The sequence below is a fragment of the Cyprinus carpio genome, chromosome B17, assembly GCF_018340385.1.
Source record: "Cyprinus carpio isolate SPL01 chromosome B17, ASM1834038v1, whole genome shotgun sequence".
Lineage (NCBI taxonomy): Eukaryota > Metazoa > Chordata > Actinopteri > Cypriniformes > Cyprinidae > Cyprinus > Cyprinus carpio.
Window position 1 is genome coordinate 3,592,188 of NC_056613.1, and position 25,345 is coordinate 3,617,532.

Consider the following 25,345-nt stretch of genomic DNA (forward strand, 5'->3'; position numbering starts at 1 on the left):
AGATATGAAAAGGCCTCAAACTGATTAAGTAATTATCAGTTTTCCCAGCTTCATTCAGCTCTGTATCACGAAAGCATATCAAATTCCATATTTTGTACCTCTGAGTCAATTTGTAACTCATCAGCTCCCAGTGTAGGTTTTCATGTGGCTGATGCATATTCAGTATTTTTCTCAAATGGATTCTCTTTCCTTCGTGCTAAACATCTAATAAGGCAGCTTCGGCAGATAATCGCAGACTTTTTTTTTTTCTTTTCGCCCTTCGCAGATTCATTTCAGGGCAAAAGAAAGATGTTATTACTTCCTTTTTGATTTAGGGACAGTGCAGAATCCGTCATCGAGATGAAGGCCCGTCGGGAGGCCGAGGGTGTCCTGTGAATTCTCATTTTTGCCGCCGCCTGGCTTCTGACGTGTGAACGTTAGCATAAAATGATTTGAATACGCCCCATCTCTGCCTCAGTTCATGGAGTCTCACTTCTGTTGTCTCAACAAGTTACGGAGCCTAAACAAATTTTTAATTTAATGGATAAGATGAATCTGCGAAACCGCATTAAGTGTGTTCATGTGTGACTGCGTTTTTGCTGACATTTTCAGACTCACGTTCATTAATATGTGAAATAAATTAAACTTGCAAGGGCTTGTTGATATTTCATCTATTTTGCCGCCATCTTTGCTCACTATTGCAATGCCTTACTGTTAAAGGACTGTTAGTAAAGCTGCCTGTTTTCATCATGGGATCTCAAGGGACATTGATGTTATACTAATGTTTAGGACTAGTGTCCCGAACTATAAATATTTGACTTCAGCTCATAACTCAAATTATACAACTTGTTGAGGTGAGACATGCTTTTTTTTCTTCTTTTAAATAATCAGAAAGATTTTCATGTGGTGGATGATGAAATGGGTTCAGGACAGTTTTCACAAGTTTATGTTTAATGTTAAAATGTGCTTTAATTAATTTTGAAAAATGTTGAATATTTGGTGTATATTTGTACTTTTTTTGGCACTTTTTGTTATTTTTGTAGATAAAAAATTAGATGCCGTTTTTATAAGGTTTAAAAATTATTCATATGAGGGAATACTATACACTAAGTATTTACACAATTTTAAAGATATTTTGCCAAAAGATACGAACTATGACTAAAATAAAAAATAAAAATGAACACTGAGCTTTTAATTTAATCAGTAAGTCATATTCACATGATTCACATGATTTTAGCCAATTTTACTCTGAATCTGCATGATATTGTGAGTAATATTTTGTATATGTATGTGTGTGTATGATCTATAAATTCAATGTCAAAATATGGACGGAATATGTAGTTATGTCAGAATATATGGACAAAGTCTGCAGTTACCATGATGTTTATAAACCTTAAAGTGGGTTGTATGTTTGCTATGATTTGATCAATTTCTTCAGAATAATGTAGTTATTGTAATGAATAAAAACAAAAACTATGAATAAAAACAAAAAAGACTGTAAAAAATGAACACTATAGACCTTTCATTTAGTTAATAAGTCATATTCACGTTTGTCATTAACAAAATTTTAGTCAGTTTCACTGTGTATTCTCATTATTAACTTATTAGTTAATAATGAGAATACACAGTGATTAGCATGACTATTATTAACATATTGGCTGTTTATTAGTGCTTATAAAGCACATATGAGCATATTCTACATCCCCAATAAACTTAACAGCTACCTTACTATTAATAAGCAGCAAATTAGGAGTTTACTGAGGCAAAATTCGTAATTAATGGTTTGTTAATGGGAAGAATTGGATGTTAAAATAAAGTGTGACCCAATAATATATATATTTTTTTTATGTGTGTGTGTAATATATATATATATATATATATATATATATATATATATATATATAATTAATGAAAAAAATAAACCAAGAGGACAAAATGTACTTAGACATAGAAGTGGATGGCTTATTTTGGTTTCATTTCAAAAATGGAGTTTATCTTCTCTACTATAATGAAGGTTAAGTGTATGCTGTTGTGCGCTGATAACCTGCTTTTAAAAACAAACTTTCATCAGTTTTTGCTCATCAGGGTTAACGGAGCAATGCCAGAATCATGTATTTCCGTCACACCTCCACCTCAGTGGCATCCTTTGGCCCTGGAATATGTTTTTCTTCACCGTCAATTACACAGTTGACTATAAAGTTTTCAAGCCCGAGCTCCTTGGGTTAAATATGCAAATCACCCTATCTAGGTTGCAACGGTGAAAGTGACTCAAGGGCCAAAAGTCAGCCATGCACGTAGCTGAGGTTAGCCTGATGCTTCAACTTCTCATCGCTCCGGCATTCTAATTACTCAGGCTATCTTTCCCTCCGTCTGCGTTCTCCATCAATAACCTGCCATTTCTTAAACCAATGAGAAGCCTTAAAATCAATATTTGCTGTCAACAAACAAATTGTGTAATCCCCTTTACTTTAAAGAGGAGCGTCTTTAGTTTGGCGGCCACTATTAAAAACTGAAAGGGATGAATGATTTAAAAGGATGTGTGATACCATCTCCATCAAAACAAACGACAGTGAAAAATGAACGCTGGCCGGATGACAGCGAGGAATGGGGGGAAAAACAGCACATTTAAATATTTAAATGTGCATCCGCCATAATGATAAATGACATCCGAAAACTAGAATCAAGTAGCTATTGATGCAGAAAATGAAATGGGGGGAGAGAGAGACAGAGAGAGAGAGATGAAGAGAGAAATTAACTGAAAAAAGGTGTCGAATAGCATCACTTTCATCTTTTACTGTATGTTAGTCCAGCTTTTGAACAGACATGTCACAATTCTGCTCAACTAGTGTCGGAGTGACCTAATACAGTCAGTATCCCGTTAGACATGAGCTGAAGGGGTGAAAATTGCTATCATACATGCCCACTATCCTCCTGAGGTGACAAATGAGAAGTCACAAGGATTTAGAAGAAAAGAAATTGAAGTACAAAATCTTAGGATTTGATGTGTGTTCATGGTAATGAATGTTATATTACAGTTCTGGATACTATTGATATTCCTTGTTTAATTTCATATATATATAAAACATTTACTTTTCACCTAAATGTTACAATAAAAAATCGAATTGCCGAGTAGACAGGAAGATACTTTACTGTGTACTTATACTGGACCCATATTTTACACAATTGTGAGTTGTTAACCTATATTTGAAATATTTTTACAACTTGTTTTAAATCGAAAATGTTTCCCATTTGTTTACTTTTCTCTTAGATGTTTAATTAAAATGTTTACTGTAAAATGAAGGTGGGTATTTTTTGATAAAAATCATAAATTTCAGTAAATTGGATTAAGATTTATTGATAAACACTTCTGTACAATTAATGCTTAAAAGTGATAATTAATACTTTTACTCAGCAAGGATGCATTAAATTGATGAAAAGTGACAGTAAAGGCATTTCTAATGTTACAGAAGATTTCTATTTAGATAAATGCTGTTGCTTTGGACTTTCTGTTCATCTAATAATCCTGAAAAAACTCAAATGTATCACTGCTTTCAACATTGATAATGATGAGAAATGTTTATGAAATTAGAATGAATTCTGAAACATCATGTGATACTGAAGACTGGAGTAATGATGCTGAAAATTAGCTGTGCATCACAGGAATGAATTTCATTGTAAGATAAATGAAAATAGAAAAGCGTTATTTTAAACTGTAATATTATTTCATATTACTGTATTTTTAATCAAATAAATGCAGCCTTGGTGAGCTTAAGAGACATTAAAGAGACATTAAGAGAAAAAAAAAACATTTAAAAAATCTTACCAACCCCTAACTTTTGAACAAGTGTGTACCAAATATGCAGATCTTCTCTAAAAGGATTGTGTTTTAATTAAGCCCAACTATTTAAAGGGCAGAGAAAACACTTTACATACGTGTCTTGTGACCTCGCTTTATTATCGCTGCAATAAAACAGCAAAAGCCTGTCCTAAGATTGATATGTGTGCTTTTCTCCCCCTCTGACTGCTGTATGTGTTTCTGCAGGGGAACAGTGTGGAGATGTCCATGTGGCTTCCGAAGAAGATGCAGCTTCTGGGTTGGTCTGAATCTCTGAAGAGGAGCGGCACTGAACTTCCTGCGGACTTTGACCAGCGGTTGACGGCCCTCCGGAGCAAATGGGATCAACTCGAGGTTGGTCTCTCTCTGTTCAGCCTACTATATGAACATGCTTTATCAAATACAGTAAAGGAGTTACGAAACTCTAGAGTCCTGTTTGGGAAATCGCTATTAAAAACACAGAGCATCACATCAGTCAGGGGTCCCTTTGTGGAAAGAAAGTGCTTCCTGAACAGTCGGCTCTCAAAGTCAGCGCTGCTCTGACACAGGTGAGTGTCACACCTTTAGACTGATCTCACCTTGATACAGAGCTCCCTGCTGAGATGAGAGGAAACGGGCGGGTTGGGAAGATTTGGAGGAGAAAGAGAAGCTGAGGATGCAAGAAAAAGTTGGGAAGGCATAAAAATTCTATGTAAATCCATCTTAAAACACTTTTGTTTGAAAGCTTCCTTTACTTCAAATTGATATTTGTCAAAGTTACCCTGTTTTTAGTGCTCTTTTGAACTACCATCAAAATTTCTCTCTGCTTTATGTTAACGTTTCTTCTATTTTAAACCCATTTACTTGTACAATCTACTTCCTTGCTGGATAAGACAGCTCATTCAGCACATTTGTACAAAGCGACTTGCATTCATACACTTTTAAGTAGAAACACTGAAATAGTAATTTCTCCAATGATCTTTGTTGTAGTTACAAATATTGAAGAGACTGGGGGGAGTCAGAAAGATTTTTTAAGAAATTATTATTTTATTCAGCAAGGACACATTTATAATGCCAATAAATGATTTCTATTTCAAATAAATGCTGTTCTTTTAAACTTTCTATTCATCAAAGAATCCTGAAAAACAAATGAATCATGGTTTTCACAAAAGTATTAAGCACAACAACTGTTTGATATCAATAAGAAGTGTTTTTTGAGAAGCAAATCGGCATATTAAAATGATTTCTGAAGGACCATGTGACAGCCTGGAGTAATGATGCTGAAATTCAGCTTTACCATCACAAAAATAAATTGTATTTCAAAATATATTAAAATAGAAGAGTGCTTTTAAATTTTCACAGTATTACAGGTTTTACTAATCAAATAAATGCAGCCTTGGGGAGTGTCAGAGATTTCTTTCAAAAATGTTTCCAAAATCTTCACACTATGAGCTCTAATTGAGTCATAGTAAAACTGATTAACCTCCTAAACCATCTTAGACCAGCTTCTTACTTTTAGGAGCGTTTTCCAGCCGAATAATCACAAGTTTCACAATTTTATAACAGTGATGCTCCACAGCTCTTCACAGTGGTTTGATGCTAAATTATTTATCTTCACTAATAAAGAGTAAACACATACACCCACATGGATATGCATCTGCAATGCTCCTCAAGATTGGCATAACAGCCTTTGATCTGAAACATGAATTTTTTTGGAGAGTTTCAAAGAGTCAAACAACTCACATCTTCCCTCCCTGTTGCAATCAAGCATTAATTAGAATTATCCAGAAGAGGAATATTCAGCGGCAAACGTTCTGACTGGCGTGAGCGTGCACGACGCGTCCTGGCGATGAGTGGCGTCTCGTTAGGGTGCGTGCGACAGGAATAAAGCGTCAGCGGTGCGAAGAGTTCAGTCTGAGCGCCGCTGCTCCCTGCACTGCGCATTATGCCGTCTCAATTGCATATTAAACAAGCCTATCAAGTCAGCCATTGGCATCTGCTGTGCTGACACAAATTGTGAATTAAATGAAATTGATGTCCCCTGTCGTATATATTTATGAAGACAGACCATTCTCTGAAGTATTCTGCTTATGAAGAATTTATGATTGCAAACTGTTCCCGAATAAAATAAAGTGGCAATAAATTCCTGTTTTTTTTTTTTGCCGTGTGACCCTCCAAGGGCACTGACTTCACCTCCCACCGAGACATTTGTTACTCAGAGAAAACAATGGCTGGATCTGGATTCCATTGATGCCCGTCAAATCATCTGTATTCAGATGAGTGGAAAGGACAGCGAAATAAAAGGAGAGAGAATGTGAGAGAGACAGAGAGAGAAAGAGAGAGAGAGAGAGAGAGCAGGATAAACAGTGGAAATAGAGATTCTGTTCTCTGTCCATGAAACTGGACTTTTGCAAACTTTTGTATCACTTTTCTTTAACATTTTCTCCTACTAAACAGAATTAAATAGATTGTTTATTTTACTGTAACTTTACTGTACGAATTTTATAGAAATTGCGATTAGTACTATGATGTCATTCATTAGGGCGAATAAGCTGCTAAAATGTAAATATGGGTAGTTATATCCAAATAGATTTTCCCCCCCATAATTTTCCATTTATTTTTTTGTTATCATTATAGTATGTCTGCATAATCCATCTTTTTTTTTTTTAATGTTTCCTTAATATTACATTTGTTTCCTTTATTTCTGCTGAATTAATTCAATATGCCATTTAAATATGCATGAAAAAATACTGTTTTTCATTATAATACCTATTGAAATGCATTAGAATATTATCTAAACTGGTAACATGAAACAACATGTGCAACCTAAATCTAAAATATGATGTATTTTCAAGTTTAAAAACAAAATGTACAATACATGTTCAAGAGTTTAAGGTTGATAGAGTTTAATGTTGATAACATTTTTAATGTTTTTGAAAGAAATCTTTTATGCGCACCAAGGCTACATTATTTGATCAAAAATACAGTAAAAACAGTAATACTGTGAAATATTATTACAATTTTAAAGAACTGTTTTCTAATTAAATATGTTTTAAAATGTCATTTATTTGTGTCACGCAAAGCTGAATTTTCAGCATCATTACTGCAGTCTTCAGTGTCACAGGCTCCTTCAGAAATCATTCTAATATGCTGAATTGATGCTCAACAAATATTTCTTATTATTATGAATTTGAAAATGGTTGTGCTGCTTCATATTTTTGTAGCAAATGTGATATGTTGTTTTCAGGATTTTTTTATTTTTATAAAAAGTAAGTTCAAACGAAAAGCATTTTAACATTATAAATGTCTTTATTGTCACTTTTTAACTATTTAATTCATTCTTACTAAATAAAAGTGTTAATTTCTTTCGAAAAACAAGAGCCTAAATCCATAGGGTGCAATTTTATCTTTCATGAACTAATTTAATGGTAAAAAGTGTCGCTGTTAGAAGGGTAGTTTGAGGGGTTAAAAAGAAGGATTGGTGCTGTCAGCCTAAAGGAAAGTAGTAGTAGAGCCGGGGATGGTTATTCAATTTTAATGATTTTTTTAAATAAATGTCATGTTGACTTGAACTGTGTGTATCTCTATAAACTAAAGACAAGCATTTCACTCTGTTTTGTGTCAAAAGCAGCACTTTTTCACACACTAATGTCTCATAAAATCACTATGAGAACTGATTTTGCCTCCGTCAACCCAGCAGAAAACCTCAACATTTGTTTTCGCCCAGAAGAACCCATTTTCACATTAAAGCTAAAATGTCCAGCGTTCCATTTTCTTTGCTATTAACACTGTGCTGACAGGAGAGGAACACAGATGTGTTAATAAAGGCTGATCATGGGGGAGAAGCTCAGGCCGGATGCGTGCGGCCAAACCCTGAGAACTTAACTGATGCCGCATGCTAAAATAGCCACTTCATTGATGCGTCATAATCACATCTGTTTCCATTCCAGCTTCTCAACACACGGATCACATAAAGGAAGGGACAATTACAGCAGTTAGTGTGTGTATTAATTGGATAATGGTGTGTATTGTGCTTGCAATTGCCATCTCAGTATACAAGGTTCAACCTGTCTCTAAAAATTGCGATTGCCAAGCAGGTGGGAATACACAACACACACGCGCGCACACACACACGCGCACAGGCAGACTGCAGCTCAGCATGGTTCTCGCTTCTCTTGCTGTCAGTCGGGGAAAATTGTTCAGCGGAGCCCATTTCTAAACTCATTGGTGTGTTTTTTGCAGCTGATTGTTTGCTATTCAACAAACATTTGAATGTTGCTCTAAAATGCCACTTTGTGCGATGAGATTTTAACCCCTTCAGACTCATCAGATGAAACAGCCTGTTATCAGACACTTCAGGCACTCAGCAGCCGTGTGGAAACGGCAGTCATCACCACATCACACTTCTTAATTAAACACAAATAATAGGGGTTAATCACTACGTGTAAAGCAGTTCCATACATTTAAGTTAGCCTTTTGTCTTTAATGTGTTTGTATGTTTTGTGGATCCACATTTATGAATATTTATCATAGTTTAAATTTGTTTGTGAAAAGACCATAGGAAAAACAATAGACCTCAAAGTCATAAATATGTAAATGTGACTGTGATTTCTATAAAAGCTATTATTAGTTGTAAGTGTTCCCCACTTTTATTTTATTTTAATTTAATTTAATTTAATTTAATTTTATTTTATTTTATTTTATTTTATTTTATTTTATTTTATTTTATTTTATTTTATTTTATATATATTTTTTTGTTGTTGTTAAGTTTTGTTGTTTTCTAAATTTTTATTTTATATTGTTTAATATTTAATTGTATTACTTTTTTGCTTTATTGATTTTATTTTATTTTTTATCATTTATTTTTTGTGTTATTTAGTTTTATTGCTTTTCATATTTTTATTTTCATTACATTTCATGGCAATGCCATGCTGTTCTTATATGTATACTGTCTCAGAATTTTTTTTAAAGATCCCTATAAGATGAGCCTGCACTATTTTCACCAAAATGCCATTTTCATGACAGTTGGTGTTATTATAGTAAAACTATGGTAAATTGAGATGTTCTGTCCATGTTTGTGTTTATAGACTCTTGCGTTTGACATCTCTGTTTGTGTCCAATCAGAAAACCTTGGCAGAGCATGTGGAGCCCAGTGTGGGCCAGCGGAGTCAGCGTGAACTTCTGTCTCCAGACACCAATAGGATGGTGACCCAGCTGGAGAGCCGGATAAAGGAGTTAAAGAGCTGGCTGAGAGAAACCGAGCTCTTCATCTTTAATCTGAATCTCAGACCAGAAGCACAACAATGTGAGAGCAGCACTCAAGACACTGATGACCCACAACACGACCCGCAGGCCACCAAACAGCTGCAGCACTTCAAGGTGAGTATGAATATGAAGAGCTGTGTGCCTGTCTGGAGTTTTCTGTCTAGAGTTTGTCATCTTAGCAAATGCAATGGACTGTTGGCCTGTTTTACCACATGTTCAGATCACTGAAATATATATATATATATATATATATATATATATATATATATATATATATATATATATATATATTACACACATATTTTACACACACACACACACACATTTATATATGCATATCATTAAATTATACATATTATTAAATTACATTTACATTTTTAGCCCACATGAAATCTGGAAATCTGTTTTTAAATGCAATTCCCTATTTTACAATCATTTACAAAAGTTACGCATTTCCTGCAGCTTGCGTGTTTGTTTGATTATTACATGATTTGACATTGCTTTGCTAAAAGAACTTTGCTCTGTTTAACAAATTTTACGTTTTTACATCCGTTCAACAAAATGGCATAATTGCATGATCATTAAACTCCGCAGCCATGGGAAATCATCTTCAGCCATTGAAAATGCAACCACTGGTCAGCCACTACTTATCAGTATCTAGCATAACACCTGTAAGCCTGCAGCTGTTCATTAGCTATCATAAACTGTGCTAACACTTTGCATTTTCAGTGCAGCTTTCACTAAACCATGATGCATGCTTAAACTAGAGTACATGACGGCATCATGTCAGGTAGTCTGAGTGTTTAGCATATACACAGAAATGAAACTGCTTAGTCAAACTGCAGAGTGCTCTCTAAAAATAACCTGCTTCACTTGAGCCGTGCTCCTTTAATAAATACAGGGCAAAAAGCACACATCAAATCCCCTGACTGAAAATCTATATGAAATAATTATTTGAGTTAAAATCCTGAGAAACAGCTTGGAGTATTAATCAAGACGTGTCAAAACACAGGTAGCGGAGCTGATTACATCCACCTGCTGAGTGACAAACATAAGTGAGGAAAAGCTTTAAATATACACAGGGCTAAATGATCAGGAGGGGAAATAAGGCTGGCTTTCTCTTTTGATAAAATGACATGCAGCCAAAAAGCTCACATTGATTTCTCAGGGACAGTCTGGAGAAAATAATAATGCGATGATCAGAAATATTGGTAAGTGTGATTTATATGGACTCTGCCATTGCACTAAAATGGATGAGTGTTTAGGAAGAGAAAGGAGAATGATTACATGTATCTAGTTTTTTTCTAAACACTTTTAAAGCATGAATTGTCTAACTGGCATGCCGTGGCGTGATCACAGAGCGGTTGAAAGGCATCAGCGGGAGAGCTGAGATCTACACCTCTCTACATCTCACTGCAGCACTCAAACAGTGCAGCTGAACCTAAACACAGCATCAAATGGCTTTTGCAGCCTGTTTTACTTCTGTAATCTGACATATTTTTGTAAAATAGTGTATTTAATGTGAAATAATGTAAGCTCGAACTTGATTTTATATTTTAGATCATGGAAGGTTTGTGAATACCTTGCATCACTCACATTTTGTTCAGAAAAAGTAACAATCTAGTTTTATTATAAGTAATTATAATAATAATTAGTAATAATAATATTTATTATTATTATTATAAATAATACTTATAATAATAATATTTATTATTAGTAGTAGTATTATGTATAGATTATTACTGTCTATAAATAATAATAATATTTATAGAGATTATTACAATTATATAATATTTATTTATTTAAAAAAATTAATCTCTATGAATTATACAATATAACTAATAATAAAAATATTAACAACAACAACAATCATTATTATTGTCATTATTTATAGATTATTATTATTATTGTCTATAAAGAATAATTATTATTTATAGAGATTGTTATAATTAAATAATATTTATGTATTTTAATGATATCTATAATAGTCTATTCATAATAATGAAAATATTAACAACAACAATATTCATAATCAAAATATTAACAATTATTATTATTATTCTAGATTATTATTATTTAAATTAATAGTATTTATTTTAATAAAAAAATTCTCTATAAATAATCTATACAAAAAGATTAAATATTAATAACAATAACAGCAACAACTAATATTAAAATGTATTATTATTATTGAACTTTACATTTGCAGAAAACATTTTGCACGTCTGCATATGCATGTGAAAACTAGACATACAAAAAATGGAAGAAGTAATGGTAACCATTTTTGTATGTTTAATTTTTTGTGCATGTCAGAATTTTTTTGTTTGTTTGTTTTTTGCATTTTTCAGTGTAATGGCTCTGAATATTTGTCATATTATATTAACATATTGTATTGAACCACTCATGGCTGTATGTGTGACAGTGATTTTACTGTAGTTAAGGGGCTGTTAGTCATCGTAAGGGTTTTTTTTATTTTTTTGGTTTTTTTTTTGTGGCCGACTGCTGTGATTGTTCACTGACATGTTATTTGTGTGCTAGTGATAGTTGTTAACTACAGTATATCATAAAGAGTCAGTGGTTTAAGATTGCCCCAGAAACTTTAGGAGCTTCTAGGATAATTCCATCCCATATTATTGCGGTTTAATTGAACCTCAGTTTTGGCAGTTGAAGAGTTTATCCATGTTCTGTGTTGTGTAAAATCTCATGGCTGGAGCTGCTGGAATGAGTCTGTTCAGTGTAAATCCCTGATGCCAATAAAAGTCTGAAATATGTGTAAAAGGAGAGATAGTGAGATACTTCGTTATGAGTAACAGGTATGGTCACCCTTTAAAATGTCATCATAAAAATGTCCATCTTCCCCTGAATAAAAAGCATTAAGTTCTTTACTTGCTAGGGGCGAGTGGAGTCGTCTAAAATTAGACTCTATTGTATCTTAACCTTCTCTGGTCAGACGGTTCAGAGTGGTTGGCTGCCAATTTCACTTCTTTCATTAATAACTGTCTTCCCTTTAATAGTGTGCCTTCATGATATTAAAACCCCAGGGTTGGATATTTCCTGTCAGGGAGAGGAGAGATGACGGGAACCGCATGCCAACTTCGGTCATTAGTTAACAATTGTTTTAACTACAGAACCTGTTGTATCCTGAGCTGGAAATCTGCAGATGAGTTATCTTTATGAATTGAAGCTCTGTTTCAAAACCTAGTGAGCTTCCTACCTAGGCGTCAAGAATGTTATGCTTTCTTATATCTGATATATTTATAAGGTGACTCTTTACTACTGTTCAAAAGAAAATAAATTAGTACTTTTATTCAACAAGACAGCATTAAATTAATCAAAAGTGATCATTTCTAATGTTACAGAAGATTTCTATTACAAATACATACTTATTATTCATCAAAGTATCCTGAACAAAAATGCATCTATCTATCTATCTATCTATCTATCTATCTATCTATCTATCTATCTATCTATCTATCTATCTATCTATCTAAAATTTAGTTACAAATTGATTTTTTACTCAACAATTTTTGTGTATCTATTTTATGGTTAGAACAATATTGAAAAATGATCACATAAAAAAATCACATGATTTGGGGTATTATTCATTTCTGTAGCATAAACATTGTGGAATTTATATGCTGAAGTTTGTATATAGTATTGAGCCTTAGTCGATGCAGGAAACGCCACTAATACCCATACTAGACCATCTTCTTTGTCTTATCTATTCTGGTCTTTTTCAGAGATCGCTGTGTCATTTCGAGCAGCACCGGGAGCCTTTAAAAACACCTCCAACTCCAAACCACGTTCCCATTAAAAGAATTTCACAGGAGAATTAGACTAAATGGAAGCCAGACTGAATAGCGTTCGAGTCCATCTCCACGTCTCTCCCCGGGCACCTTTGATCAAGTCGCCACAGCGTGGGGCCCCGGGGCCTCATCCTCCGGGTCCCGTCTGGCTGATTGAATGTGACGGCGCAGATATAATATCAATACTTTCTCCATGATTAGGAATAAGGAACTCCTGTTCTTTGGCAAGCGCTAACCGCATTAAGTCAGTTCTGGGACAGGTGTGCGAGAGCGCCAAACGCAGAGTTAGCGTCTCATCAGCGAGTAATGGGGAGCAGACAGGTGACAGGCCTGTTCATTACACACACAATCGACTGGCCGCACACACACTTGCGCGCATAGAGTCGTATTTTTCATTATACGTCCATGCCGCTTGCTTTCATTTACAGGCGCTAATGAGAAAATGTCCCCATTGATGGCAGCGTTATCACTTTGCTGCCATTTGTTTGCCTTAGCACGGTAAAGATGACGTCTGCCGTTCGTAACACATTAGTCTCATTTTGAAAACACTGTCAGTTTTTTGTCTTAAAGGGGAAAAATAATTAAAAATAAGCTTTCTTTAACGACAAGCTTTATGGAAGGTCACCGACAGCCCGACTCAAACCAGTGCATTTCAGACTCAGCTAATTTAGACGTATATGAAATAACGAACACGTCAGGCTTAATGCAAAACAGGATCCTTCAATTCTTCTGTATTATATGACTAGCATAAGTCTGCAGACATCGAATTTCGGTTGGTTAGGTTTGCTTTTATTGTCTATGCGCTCACTGCGGTACGATTTCTCTCTATTAGTGCATCGCGGGAACGAGGCCTCGACTGACAGCCGTTGATGAAACTCGAGCCGGTCGGAGCCGAGGGGACGTGTCTGGGAACAAATGGCCGACATGAATTCGTTATACTCATTTGCGATAACAAGTGCTTGTGGTTTTAATTGACTTAATCAACAAATAGAATTAATCAGAGATTTCTAATTAATGGTAATTGATTGAATATCCACTGGGTCACTGTCAGAGCTCCGTCGCCGTGTCCTTGCCGTCACTGTAGGGGATTTGGGGCTCCGCTCCTCAATCTCGCCGAGATTAATTGAAAATGTTAAAATTGCTGCGGCTGTAAAGAGCGAGATGAAGTGTGCGCCGGTTTTCCCACTGGAGAACGGGAAACAAATACCCCCGAAAATGAAAGAGCAGAGCCTGGCAACTGGCTTTTTTTCTAATCCTATGGAAAGCGCGTCAGCACGCGTCATTTAAACTCTTCTCGCACTAAAGTCGCACGGAAAAAAATGTTATGATTAGAATATCATAAGGCTTAGATTTTAATGAAATTAAGGGGGAGGGAGAGATGTGGAATTGGAGTTTAAAGGCTTTAGGCTGCGTCTGTTCTCATTTTGTGCTGAATAAAGAGATAAGCAGTTTTTTTGGAGGAACACTCTTGGGAGGTCGGTGTAATACACATGCATCTTCACGGCTCGGCTCTCCGCCTCAGGTGTGATTACAGACTCTGATAGCGAGAGACCTGTAGATTAATACTGTACACCAGATGGATTTAACCACACGATAGCCAGGGGAGTGAGACGAGAGAGAACAGTCGTACTGCCGTTCTGGAGATTGTGTTAGCGCCTAAGCACGACACCAGGCGGCTGATCCGCTGATAGCTTTATTAAAAAGCACCTGATAGACGCGATGTTCTTATAGTGGATGGCCAGATGAAGGGTAGCTTTTTATGTTTTTGTTTCTCAAAATACTCCCCAGAGGCCGTTTTAAGTGAAGTGGACTTCCAAAAAGTCAGGATTATTAAGTATAGACTTTTGGTTTCACCCTGTCATTGTTAGTTTCGGTTTATTTAGTTTTTATTAAATTTAATGTTATACTTTCTAGGCTGCCAAAGTTCATGTGTTAATTTGTATTATTAATTACATTTCTTTGCGAAATTTAGTGTTATTGCTGTCTAGTGACATTTTTATTTGTAACACAGATTGGTTGTAAAATTTGATATTATATCATGCATCAAAAACTAAAACTAGATAATTGATTGTTTTTAATTGTTAATTACATTATAGTTAATTATATTCTGATTTATTTTTCTTACTATTGCATGAAAATATATTTTTGATTAGTAACTTGTGTTCCAAGTCATTGAGTTTCCATTTTAGTTTTTGTTACTGATAATAATGCTGATTTGAAAAAGCAATTCATTTGCAAGGTTTGTAGTTTACTGGTCTAATTGTTGGTTATTTAAAAATGCTCAATACATTTACTAGAATATTTACAGTCACCGTTTTGCAGGTTCTACATTTTACAGTGGTTCTGAATGCAAACAATACAGCAATATTTGACATTTAGTAAAAGTTTTGAGTTGTAAACTGTTTTAATGTGTGAAGCAGCTCAGATCATTGGTTTTTGAGAGAATTTGATGAGAAATGTTTGCATTCATATGAAGATGTCTGCACATTACTGAGATGTGTTGTGAAACTGGAGTCTCCGTTTTGTTTCATTGCTTTCTAGGAGAAACAATCGAGACACTTCTGAGTCATTTGTGATTTTTCTTTCACAATATGCTGTTCTGTTACTCTGGGTGTTCTGATATCTGACTGAGGCACCAGGGCCCACTGGCCCCCTGCCAGCGTTTCAGTCTCAGTGCTGGTTTGTGTGTCTGAAACGGAGTCATTGTGTGGACTCACATACTGGAGGAAAAACAGCCTACTCACTGCACTGTGTGTTTGGAAAAGGTTGTTTTTTAGCAAATATTGGCGCACTATACTGCACTGTTCCTCTTTCTCAATAAGACCCAATCAGTTTATAAAACCCAGTAATGCAGAAACAGCATCATATTTCTGAAACCTCATTGTTCAATGATGTAGTTTCATGTTTTGTGCTGTTTAATCCGAGGACACCTAATTGAACATTGTCACCTGTATCTCATTGACATATCTAAAGGGTAAAGTTATAGTTTAGAGACATTTACAGACATTTCGACTGTTAGAGTAATGTGTGGTCCATATCGCAACTTATTCTGATGAAGATATGTTCACTTAGACTGGAAACCTTCTGATTGACATGTAAGTTGACCAAACTTTAGAATTTATTTATAGAATTAAAAGGAATGCTTCATTATATTACATTGTCTTTCAAGTAATGTTTCACAAACTCTGTTTCATTTCATTTTGAATTCTAATAGTCTATTAAGAAAAAAATAAAAATCTTAATGAATCTTAATCGGATGCCGATTTTTTGATTCTTTGGGTCTTCATGAAATGCCTGTAACATACTTCAGTTAAAATTCCTCAATGGTTTCTTTTCAGCTTTTCAGAGCTGGCAGACATGCCAGAAACCTAACTAAATGCAAAAAAAAAAAAAAAAAAAAAAAAAAGGTAAAAATAAATAAAGTAAAAATTTCATCCCCATGTCCCCTTTAATTAGTCTTTTTAAACCCTTTTTCAGTAAAAATATCTAAAAGTCCTTAAAACTAGATAAATTCACTTTACTGTATATGATATGAAGACAGTATATTTTTTCTTACTGCACTGGCAGGCTTTTGCACTTAACTTGTTTATGCTTAAAACGTGTACTAAAAATCTGCCAGTGTAGTAAGACAAAATACACTGGCATTGAAGAGACGATCTATAAACATGTCTTAATATTTTATGCAGTGCTGCTTCTCAAGTAAATTTATCTTGTTTTAAGATGTTTTAGCTGGAAAATAAGACAAAATACTCTGTCTAGTCGATTACCATGTGGTGAAGTCTTTCTAACATGCAATGGGAGAATATTTTACCATCAAATATTTACATGTTTTTAAGAGACCAGGCCACTACGTTTCCCAGACACCGTACGCCATTAAAAAACAGTGTCCATTTGAGTGCCATTTGAGTTTCCATCACCTCCCACGTTTCTGTCTGTCAAAGTTTCAACTCTATCAGCGCGTTCGCTCCTTAGCCTCCTCTCCGGCATGCTGCCATTGCATTTTACAGTCTCATTACCTGTTTAAAAGACACGGGAGAGGGAAATATGCTAAAACAGAGAAGCCGAGCACTCCAGGAAAAATAAAATCCAATTTAAATGTAATGGTGTTTAATATTTATTGAAAAATGTACAGAAAATGTAAGGCGGTGCTTTTTGGGGCTGGCGGGATTTGCATAAATTGTTCTCTGAATGTTTTTGTCCCTTAACGCACATGGAGTAGCGCTGTTTCTTCGCAAAGCTGCCGCTGCATATTTAAAGGGGGTTTTGGTGCAGGTGTGAGAGCATCACAATAACTTCAGCCCCTCTAGAACATGCGTTTGTGGTCTGTGCTCTGGCATGGTCGTCTTTGGGAGAGTCTGTATGCTCCGGCGGTTTCATTAAACAAGTTTCATAGCTGGACACCGAAGCATGGGAGTGCAGCTTTGGCCTTTAAATATTTAATTCTGTCGTGTTTATGGGGAGAGGGGGAAGTGATTTACACACTCCTGACAGGCTGAATTGTTGTGGAGACCTCATCAAGCGCACAGGAGTCTCTCTTTCTATCTGTCTCTCTCTCGTCATTCACTATGTTCATTCATGCCACAGAAACTCTGAGTGGCTCTGAGGTGCTGTGAGTTCACATGCATGGCTAGCAATAAAGCCTGTGTTGCAGTTGTGGCAAATGGTGGAGAATAGTTCATTGAAAGTTATTTTTGTAGACTGTGATATATTTTTTGTAGCAAAGTATTTTTGCACCAACAGGTGTAGTGTGATTCTCACTATTTTTGTTACTTTGCATTGAGTATTAGACCTTATAAGAAGACTCTTGTAAGAAGCCTTTTGTAAATGTGTTGTAGAAATGCTTTAGAACATCTCTCTCCATTGTTCAAGTAACTCTGGAGAGTCTTGATTCATTTGATTGATTCATTTCATTTTAATCAGTTTGTTGACTGAATTTTAATAAAAGTCAATAATGTTTCCAGAAGTCCCTGAGCGGCATTTAACATCATCTTTTTTAAGTTTTCGGTAATAATATATATATATATATATATATATATATATATATATATATATATATATATATATATACTTTTTTAAATTGAATTTCTGCATCATTCATTCTAAACAGAATTTAAAACAAAATGTAAAAAGGCTTCCACAAACTAATCTTATTCGTTATAGTAAATTGTTCCGTTTGAACTGTTTATGTCAATGAACCAGCTCCAAAAATGATTCATTTCATTCATGAGTCATCAAATGAATCAAGTGTTCCCAGACGTCCCTGCACAGCATTAATATATTTATTTATTAATTTAATTTATTAATTTAAGGAAAAGTAATTTTTATAATTTTTTTCTTTTGTATATCTATTTTTTTTTTATTTATTTTATTTGTATACATCTTTTTCTTTTTTCTATTTTTTATTAATTCATATCACTGATTTCAGATTTATTATTTATGTCCTTTATACATATTTCGATAAATGTTTTTTGTATTCATCACTGTTGTAGATATATTATTTAGGTTTTTAATACAGTTTTTATCAATTGTTTTTTGTTTTGTTTTTTGCATTCATGTCTATTAGTTATTGTGTTTTTAGTTTTATTATTAAGGTTTGTTTTATAAAGATATTTGCTATATTCATTTCTATCATTTAGAGTATTTCTTAGTCTCATTTATTATTTAAACAGCTTTTAATAAATGTTTTTGTTTTCATTTCCATCAGTGTTTAAGTTCCTTTTAGTTTTTTGTAATACAGCTTTTAATCAATGTTTTTAAATTCATTTCTGTCATTTAGGGTGTTTAGTTTTAATATTTTGGTTTGTTCTTGGCTGTAGTTTTAACTTCTTTACATTATCAGTAGCGTGTATGTTCGCAAACTGCAGTTTCAAAGTTAAGCTTTTAGAGTTTAGTCAAAGTTAAGCTTTCTTTCATCAAATTCTCTGGCATTAACACATGAACCCTGCCCTTAACCTGACGACAGGGATGTTAAACCCTGTTTACTAACACAGTCTATGAGTGCATGAGAGTACTGACCTGCTCCTGTCTCTGCAGGCTCTGTGTATGGAGGTGCGGGGCAGACGGAAGGGCATTTCCTCTGTGCTGAGGCTCTGTCAGAGGCTGCTGGATGGGCCTGAACAGCAGAGGTCAGAGGCAGAGCGCCAGTCGCTGCAGCTGCTGCAGGTCAACCTGGAGAGACGTTGGGAGGCCATCGTCATGCAGGTCCTTCAGTGGCAGACCAGACTGAAATGCTCGCTGGGCAGAGACCAGGTCACATATGCTTTACATTACAGTTACAAGTAAACAAGAAAACCATGTTGTGAATATAAACAGGGTGATACATGCACAGGTAGTGCTGTCTCGGTATCCACACTATGGACAGTTTAATTGCGTTTGTGGTGGAGTGGCTAGAATGCATACTGTGCCTAGAATGCATACTGTGTACTGTATATTGTTTTTAAAAAAGTAGTTGTGTGCTCTGTTTGCATTATTTAGCACCTAATTCACAAAAGGATTATGCAAATTGGTGCAAACAAGCTCAAAAAATACTATTTGCATGATGCAATTTCCCATCTTGCAAATACACACAAACACCTCCTTTAATTAAACAAAATTGTTTACCTCATATTTTACATAATGCTTAAAAAATGTGCAGTCTATAAGTAAATTGTGTCATTTAAATATGCATGGTACAGTGCTATACCAGTGCAGATAGTGTAAAGTGGCATAACTGTTTAGTGAACTCACCTGAGTATGTGAACATACTTTTTCCCAGAAAAAGTCCTGGCTGGGATTTCTAAATTGCCTAAAATGTCATGTTTTTGAATGTTTTTTTTTTTTATTTTTTTTATTGTTTTCATGCTTGATGAATGTAATGACTGAAAAATAGTTTGACCAATAGTGTGGAGGAATTGTACATAATCAACCCTAAGTAGTATGCTGTGTTATTGACACGTATACTTTACTATGTTAGATGTTTAATTCACCAAGTGGCCAACCATCATGTCCTTAATGCAGTTATTTTGTATAAAAATGTTCTTTGACAATACATTTAAATACAGTATCAGTAAGGAGACTCCTTCCTAATGCAATTATAATTTTGAAAATCAACGTTCTACTATGTATTTTATTGAACCCATTGAATTGGCTTTTCAAAAATCTCCTTACATGTTGCTGTGCTCAAAGGAAGCTGTCCAGAACAATTTGTTAAGCAGAAATACACTAGTTCCAATAATATAGTGCAGCGCCGCTGTAACAGTGCAATAAGAATGATCTATAAGGCAGGGAAAGTGGCCACATATTATTCTTGAATACACATAGTAAGAGGACAGTGGCTAGATGCGCTCCCCAGATACTCACTGTACTGTGAACTCAATCGATTACATATGCTGCAAGAAGTATCTGACTGTTCTTTATGTATATTGAGTAACCCATAGCAACAAAATAGCTTGATCCTGTGTCCCCATCCTGCACTGAAGGGAGGAAGTAGTCTCTTAAAGAACATAACATGTGCACATACTGTGTTCACTGCCGTATAAAAAGACTTCCGATCCTGAAAACGGAACCCTTAACTAGTCTCTTATTGTATGTGTGGGACTGTTACAGTGCGTGTTAAACGGGGGAGTGGGCCGAGGGCTAGACTTCGCCTTTTGTCATGTAGATGTTGTGCATTCCTGCATGGCAGCAGCAGGGCTCTGGGGAGGCTGCGTGCTTCACGCAGAAAAGCCCAGCAACCTGTTTGTGAGCATCCACTCACTTACACGGGGAAGACAAATTACTCGCCCCTCGCTCAGCTTGACCTTGCGGGGCTGAAGTGCAATTTCACTTTTTGCGGGCGCAGAATAAAGGAAAAGAAAAATAATAGGGAGAGTTTGTTTTTGTGAATACAGTACACTTTATGAGATGATGAAATAGCTGACTGTTGAATGCTTCAGGAGGTCTTGCTCACAACAAGTCTGGTGTCTGAAAAAAAATCCAATCGTGACTCTGGATTTTTTTTTTTTATTTTTTTTAATTTTGTTTGTTGTTTTTGGAGGTAAATGATGGTTTTTATGTTTTTTTTGTTGCATTTTCTTAATGGTGTTGTGGGAGAGTGAAAGAAAAAAAGGTTTCAGAAGAGCTTTAATTGACACCGTCAAGTTATTACATGATTTCACTCTCAAGCTGAATAGTGTAGCAGAAACAATGCCAGCTATTCAGTCAAAAATCTCAGGCCATACTAGACAGTCTTATTTAAGCTTCTATAAAATGGCAAAATGACTTTTGTAATGACATAGCTAAAGGTTATAATTAGTCTATCTGATTAAAACGTTATGTGCTGCAGTCGGGGTACAAATGTTAGCTGAGGCAGCTAACTGAAATAATTTTTTATTTGATTAGACTGATTGATTGTTTTATTGTTTTAGGGTTTTTGTGTTTTTATAGTGATCTAGGGATGCTGGATTAGTATTTTCCTCATCAGCAGAAAGAGAATAAACAGAAATCTAATAAAAATTCATTTTATGGGATATATGACATACAAAGCAAGTGTTAGATTTGCCAGTTTATTAGATTAATGAGATAAAGAGGATCATATAAATAGACTCTTCCTGCTTGAACAAGAAGCAAAGCAATTTGTGTAATTATGCCCTGTGCTGAATGCCCATATCTAAGCAAAGACGTATTTGTCATAGATTAACTTTGCATTTGATCTGATTAAAAGTCCAACCAAGTATTTCTTTGCCCCTGACGTCTTTTTTCTCTCCCTTTTTCAGGTCCCTGAGAACCTCATTGAGCCTTCTCTCATGGAGCTCCATGGCCAGACGGAAGACTCTTGGGAGTGGGACGAAATGGACATGACCATCTGCGATCTGGATACACAGGACTGTGAAGATGAGCAAAAGCCTGGATCTAAATCACACCTTAATTCCCCGAAGGAGACTTCAAGTCTCACTGAGTCACGTCCAAATGACACACGGTGCGGAGCAGCCTTGAACTCTGCAGAACTGAATCCAGAATCTTCTTGTGTTTATCAGGTGTACAGTCTGCATAATGTTGAACTCTACCAACAACCCCAATATAATCACAAATCAACCAAATCCCAGCAGTCACTTTTGAAGCGGCTGAGCATGGATTCCTCCTTCTCCTCAGCCGAATCCTTACCTGACATCCTGGGAGACCTGTTGAAGGGGAAGCAGGAGCTGCTGTCGGATTCAGCCAGGAGATCGGAGAGTGAAAGTGGGATAGTTAGTGAAGGGGACATGGAGACCACAGGTAACTCTGAGGTTTGCCTGCCGTTCCAGAGTGATGATCCAAAGGTTTGTGTTACTCTCACCCCTCCTACCAGAGAAGATGGAGACAAAGTGTCAGATGAAGACATAGACAGAGTTTTGGAGCGTGCCAACAAGTGTGCAGAATATGGTGACAGTCTTACCATTGGGCAGAGAGACCAGCAATGGCATATCGTGAGAAAGAAGAGAGAAGATGGTGGAGAAACCAGGAAGAAACAACACAAGGAGCCAATGAAGATTCATGCCAATGGCTTTGGGCTAAGTCAAGAGGCAAACGACAAATATCTCAACATGAGCGGAGATGAAGAGAGGTTGACTACACACCGAAAGCTCCAAAAGGAGTTCACACAGCTATCTCAGGGGTCTTCCCTTGACTCTCTTTTCACAGTAGGAGAGTTATTTCCATCGAGCAAAGAGCCACTGACTCGTAGCACTTCCCTGGAAAGTTGGCTCACTCCATGTAAGAGCGCAGAGGATGCGGGCAGTAAGGAAAGTCTGAGGGATGTTGAATCGACTGTGGAGCCCACAGGGGAACTCAGCAGAAGAACTCTGGAACTTCTAAAACGCCTTGAGAACATCCAAAGCCCTCTTGACATGAAGATGACACGGAGCATCTCTGACGTAACACTCCAGAGCAGCTCGCTGTGGCATGGGTCACGCTCGGCTGGAGCTCCCTCCTCCATTAACGAGAGCTCGGCAGCCTCCCTGACGGAGCTGAGCAGCACCGAGGACTCGTCCGTGGCATCCGAGGACCTAGCTGTGCAAATGAACCGCTGCGTGGCTGCAGAGTCCAACGCATCCTTCCGTAAACATTGCCGCAGCCAGCAACAAACCGACGAAACTGATGCAAGCATTAGTATGGTCGTCAACGTTTCCTGCACTTCAGCCTGTACTGATGACGAGGATGACAGCGATCTTCTCTCCAGCTCAACTCTGACGCTCACCGAAGAAGAGCTCGGTATTAAAGATGACGACTCCAGTGTAACCTCAGAGGAGGAGTACATTGAAGGTTCCCTCGCTCTTGGGCTGGATTATATAAAGGGTGGGTTTCAAAGCTGGATGAAGCCTAGATCTCAGAGTAAAGAGAAAAATGAGGCAGATCTAGTGGATGAGCTGCAGTGTGGCACAATGTCTAAAGACATCCTGTCATCGGTTAAGACTGCCAACGATCGTCACAGCCAGTCCGCGTTGAAACTCTTGGAAGCCAACACTAATGCTAAAAACGAGAGCCTCGGGCAACGTGAGGTGGATGGCAACCGAAGGGACGCCACCAGGAGCTATATCAACCATTTCGTGGATGACATGGAGAACGGGAATGTTGAGAGCACTCACATCAAAGGCAAGGATGAAGACGACGAACTGCTGAGGGAAGAGGGAAGTCTGCTAACCAAGAAAGGGGAATCATTTAAAAACTGTTACATGGTGGATGCTGTCAACGGCGTCAAAAGCGCTATGGTGACCGCCACCTCGCCATCCTCATGTGAACAGTTGTGTTTGAGCTCCATGGAAGGGCAGTTGAAAGGCGAGCTGCCTTGTCACAATTCCCACCTTCCCTCACCCTCCATCTCTCCCATAGACGAGTGTTCAGGTTTATCTGCACACGCTCACAGCAGACAGAAGCAACTCGCCACCTTTCTGAATGACGTCCATGAGAACCATCAAGAAAACTCTTCAGAGAGCTGCAACCACCCTGCTTTCATCTCTGAAGAGGCCAAGAGTGACAGTGTCCATGACTTTGTGATGGAGATCATTGACATGACATCTGTTGCCCTGAAGACCAAAGAGGCACAGACAGAGAAGCCTACAGAGGTGTGTAGCCCGACGTCTGTATCTCAGATCAGAGAGAAGGTCCTCGAGCACTCCCATCGGCTTATCCATTTGCGCAAGGGCGACTTCTACTCCTACCTGTCGCTGTCCTCGCATGACAGTGACTGCGGAGAGGTCAGTACCTGCGCGGAGGACAAGAGCAGCAGCCCGATTCTTTCGAGTACGCCAGATATCCGTGACGAAGAGCCGCTCTTCGAGGCCTGCACAGAGGAAGTGTACTTGGGCCCTCCTCTTTGTTACAGCATGTCCATTAGCAAACGGCCCACGAGACACACCGCCAAACTAATAGAGCCGGCCAGTCTCCCGAGCCCAGCACCTTCATCGGGCTGTGATGAATACCAAAAAGCACATGGTATTTCTCAAGGAAGTGTAGCTGGTAGCCAGCCAGAGTGCCATAATGAGGCGCCTTATCTTAATCCTTTACCATGTGAAACCCCGATAGATACTGTTGAATGTTTTGCAGATACTAAAATGCTTGAATCCAATATTTCCCCTGTAATGACTAAGATAAGAGTCTCTTGCTCCACTACAAATCCTTTAAAAGAGGATGGCAGCCTTTATATTAATCCCAAAATTAACTGTCCGCTGATAAGGAAGACTGATAGCGATGAAAGGGCTCCTGCTTCACAGTTGATGAAACAGAAGAACGTCGGGAAAGGGCGCCGCTCTCTACAGGAAGCCAAGTCGACTCATAAGCAGGTGTGTTTCGACATTACACCGCACTCTATCTGCTTGTAATGAGAGCGGTGTGCGTTTCTGCTGAATTCATCTCGTTGACTAAATATTTAAGAGCAGATTTTTATTCATTCTCTCACCCCCTTCTCACCCCTCCCCGCCGCTTTTCCCCTGAAGTGCTAATGGAAGAAGGATTTGCAGGCGTAGATTTAAAATTTTAAGGTCTACAGAACAGAATAATCATAATCAGTCAGATTATATTATGATTCATAAGCAAGAATGCGGCGAGGATCATTACTTAATTTCATGACTGAATTAGCATGTATTTGTGTTCTTTTTAAGTAGTTTTCTATTTCATATGCAAACTTCTCCCTGCTTGCTTCCAACTCTGTCTGCAAATCCTGCGTTTGACCTTATATCAGGCAAATTAAGTGCCTGCTTTCCAGCTAATCATTGAGACCGAAAACACTAAATTAATTTTACTTAAGTCATCAATTGAATTTCAGTGTTTGTACTCATATGGACATATTGATTTCATTAAAATAGCTGGATGGTTTATATGAAAAAAGAAAGGGAACTATTACAATCTTTACCTTTTCACCCCCCCCCCCCCCAAACTCAATCTTTTTATGTTTCTTTCTGCTTCTGATCTTTTTTTATCTGCCTTTTTTTCTCTCAGTTTTTCAGTTTCAATTCAATGTACTCTATTGGTATAGATTGAATTTTGAAAA

General features: G+C 36.8%; 1 protein-coding gene across 3 annotated transcripts in view; it reads left to right on the forward strand.

Moving 5' to 3' along the window:
* The window catches only part of LOC109106976 (A-kinase anchor protein 6-like), a 128,443-nt gene that overhangs the window by 99,694 nt on the left and 3,404 nt on the right, over positions 1-25,345 (forward strand). For 2 of the 3 annotated variants that reach the window (XM_042743211.1, XM_042743212.1), the window contains exons 10-13: positions 4,022-4,168; positions 8,918-9,172; positions 18,898-19,113; positions 21,597-24,638. In XM_042743211.1, coding sequence (XP_042599145.1) covers positions 4,022-4,168; positions 8,918-9,172; positions 18,898-19,113; positions 21,597-24,638 — 3,660 coding nt within the window. The remainder of the gene's footprint in view (positions 1-4,021; positions 4,169-8,917; positions 9,173-18,897; positions 19,114-21,596; positions 24,639-25,345) is intronic. The other variant, XM_042743213.1, reaches the window with a different exon arrangement.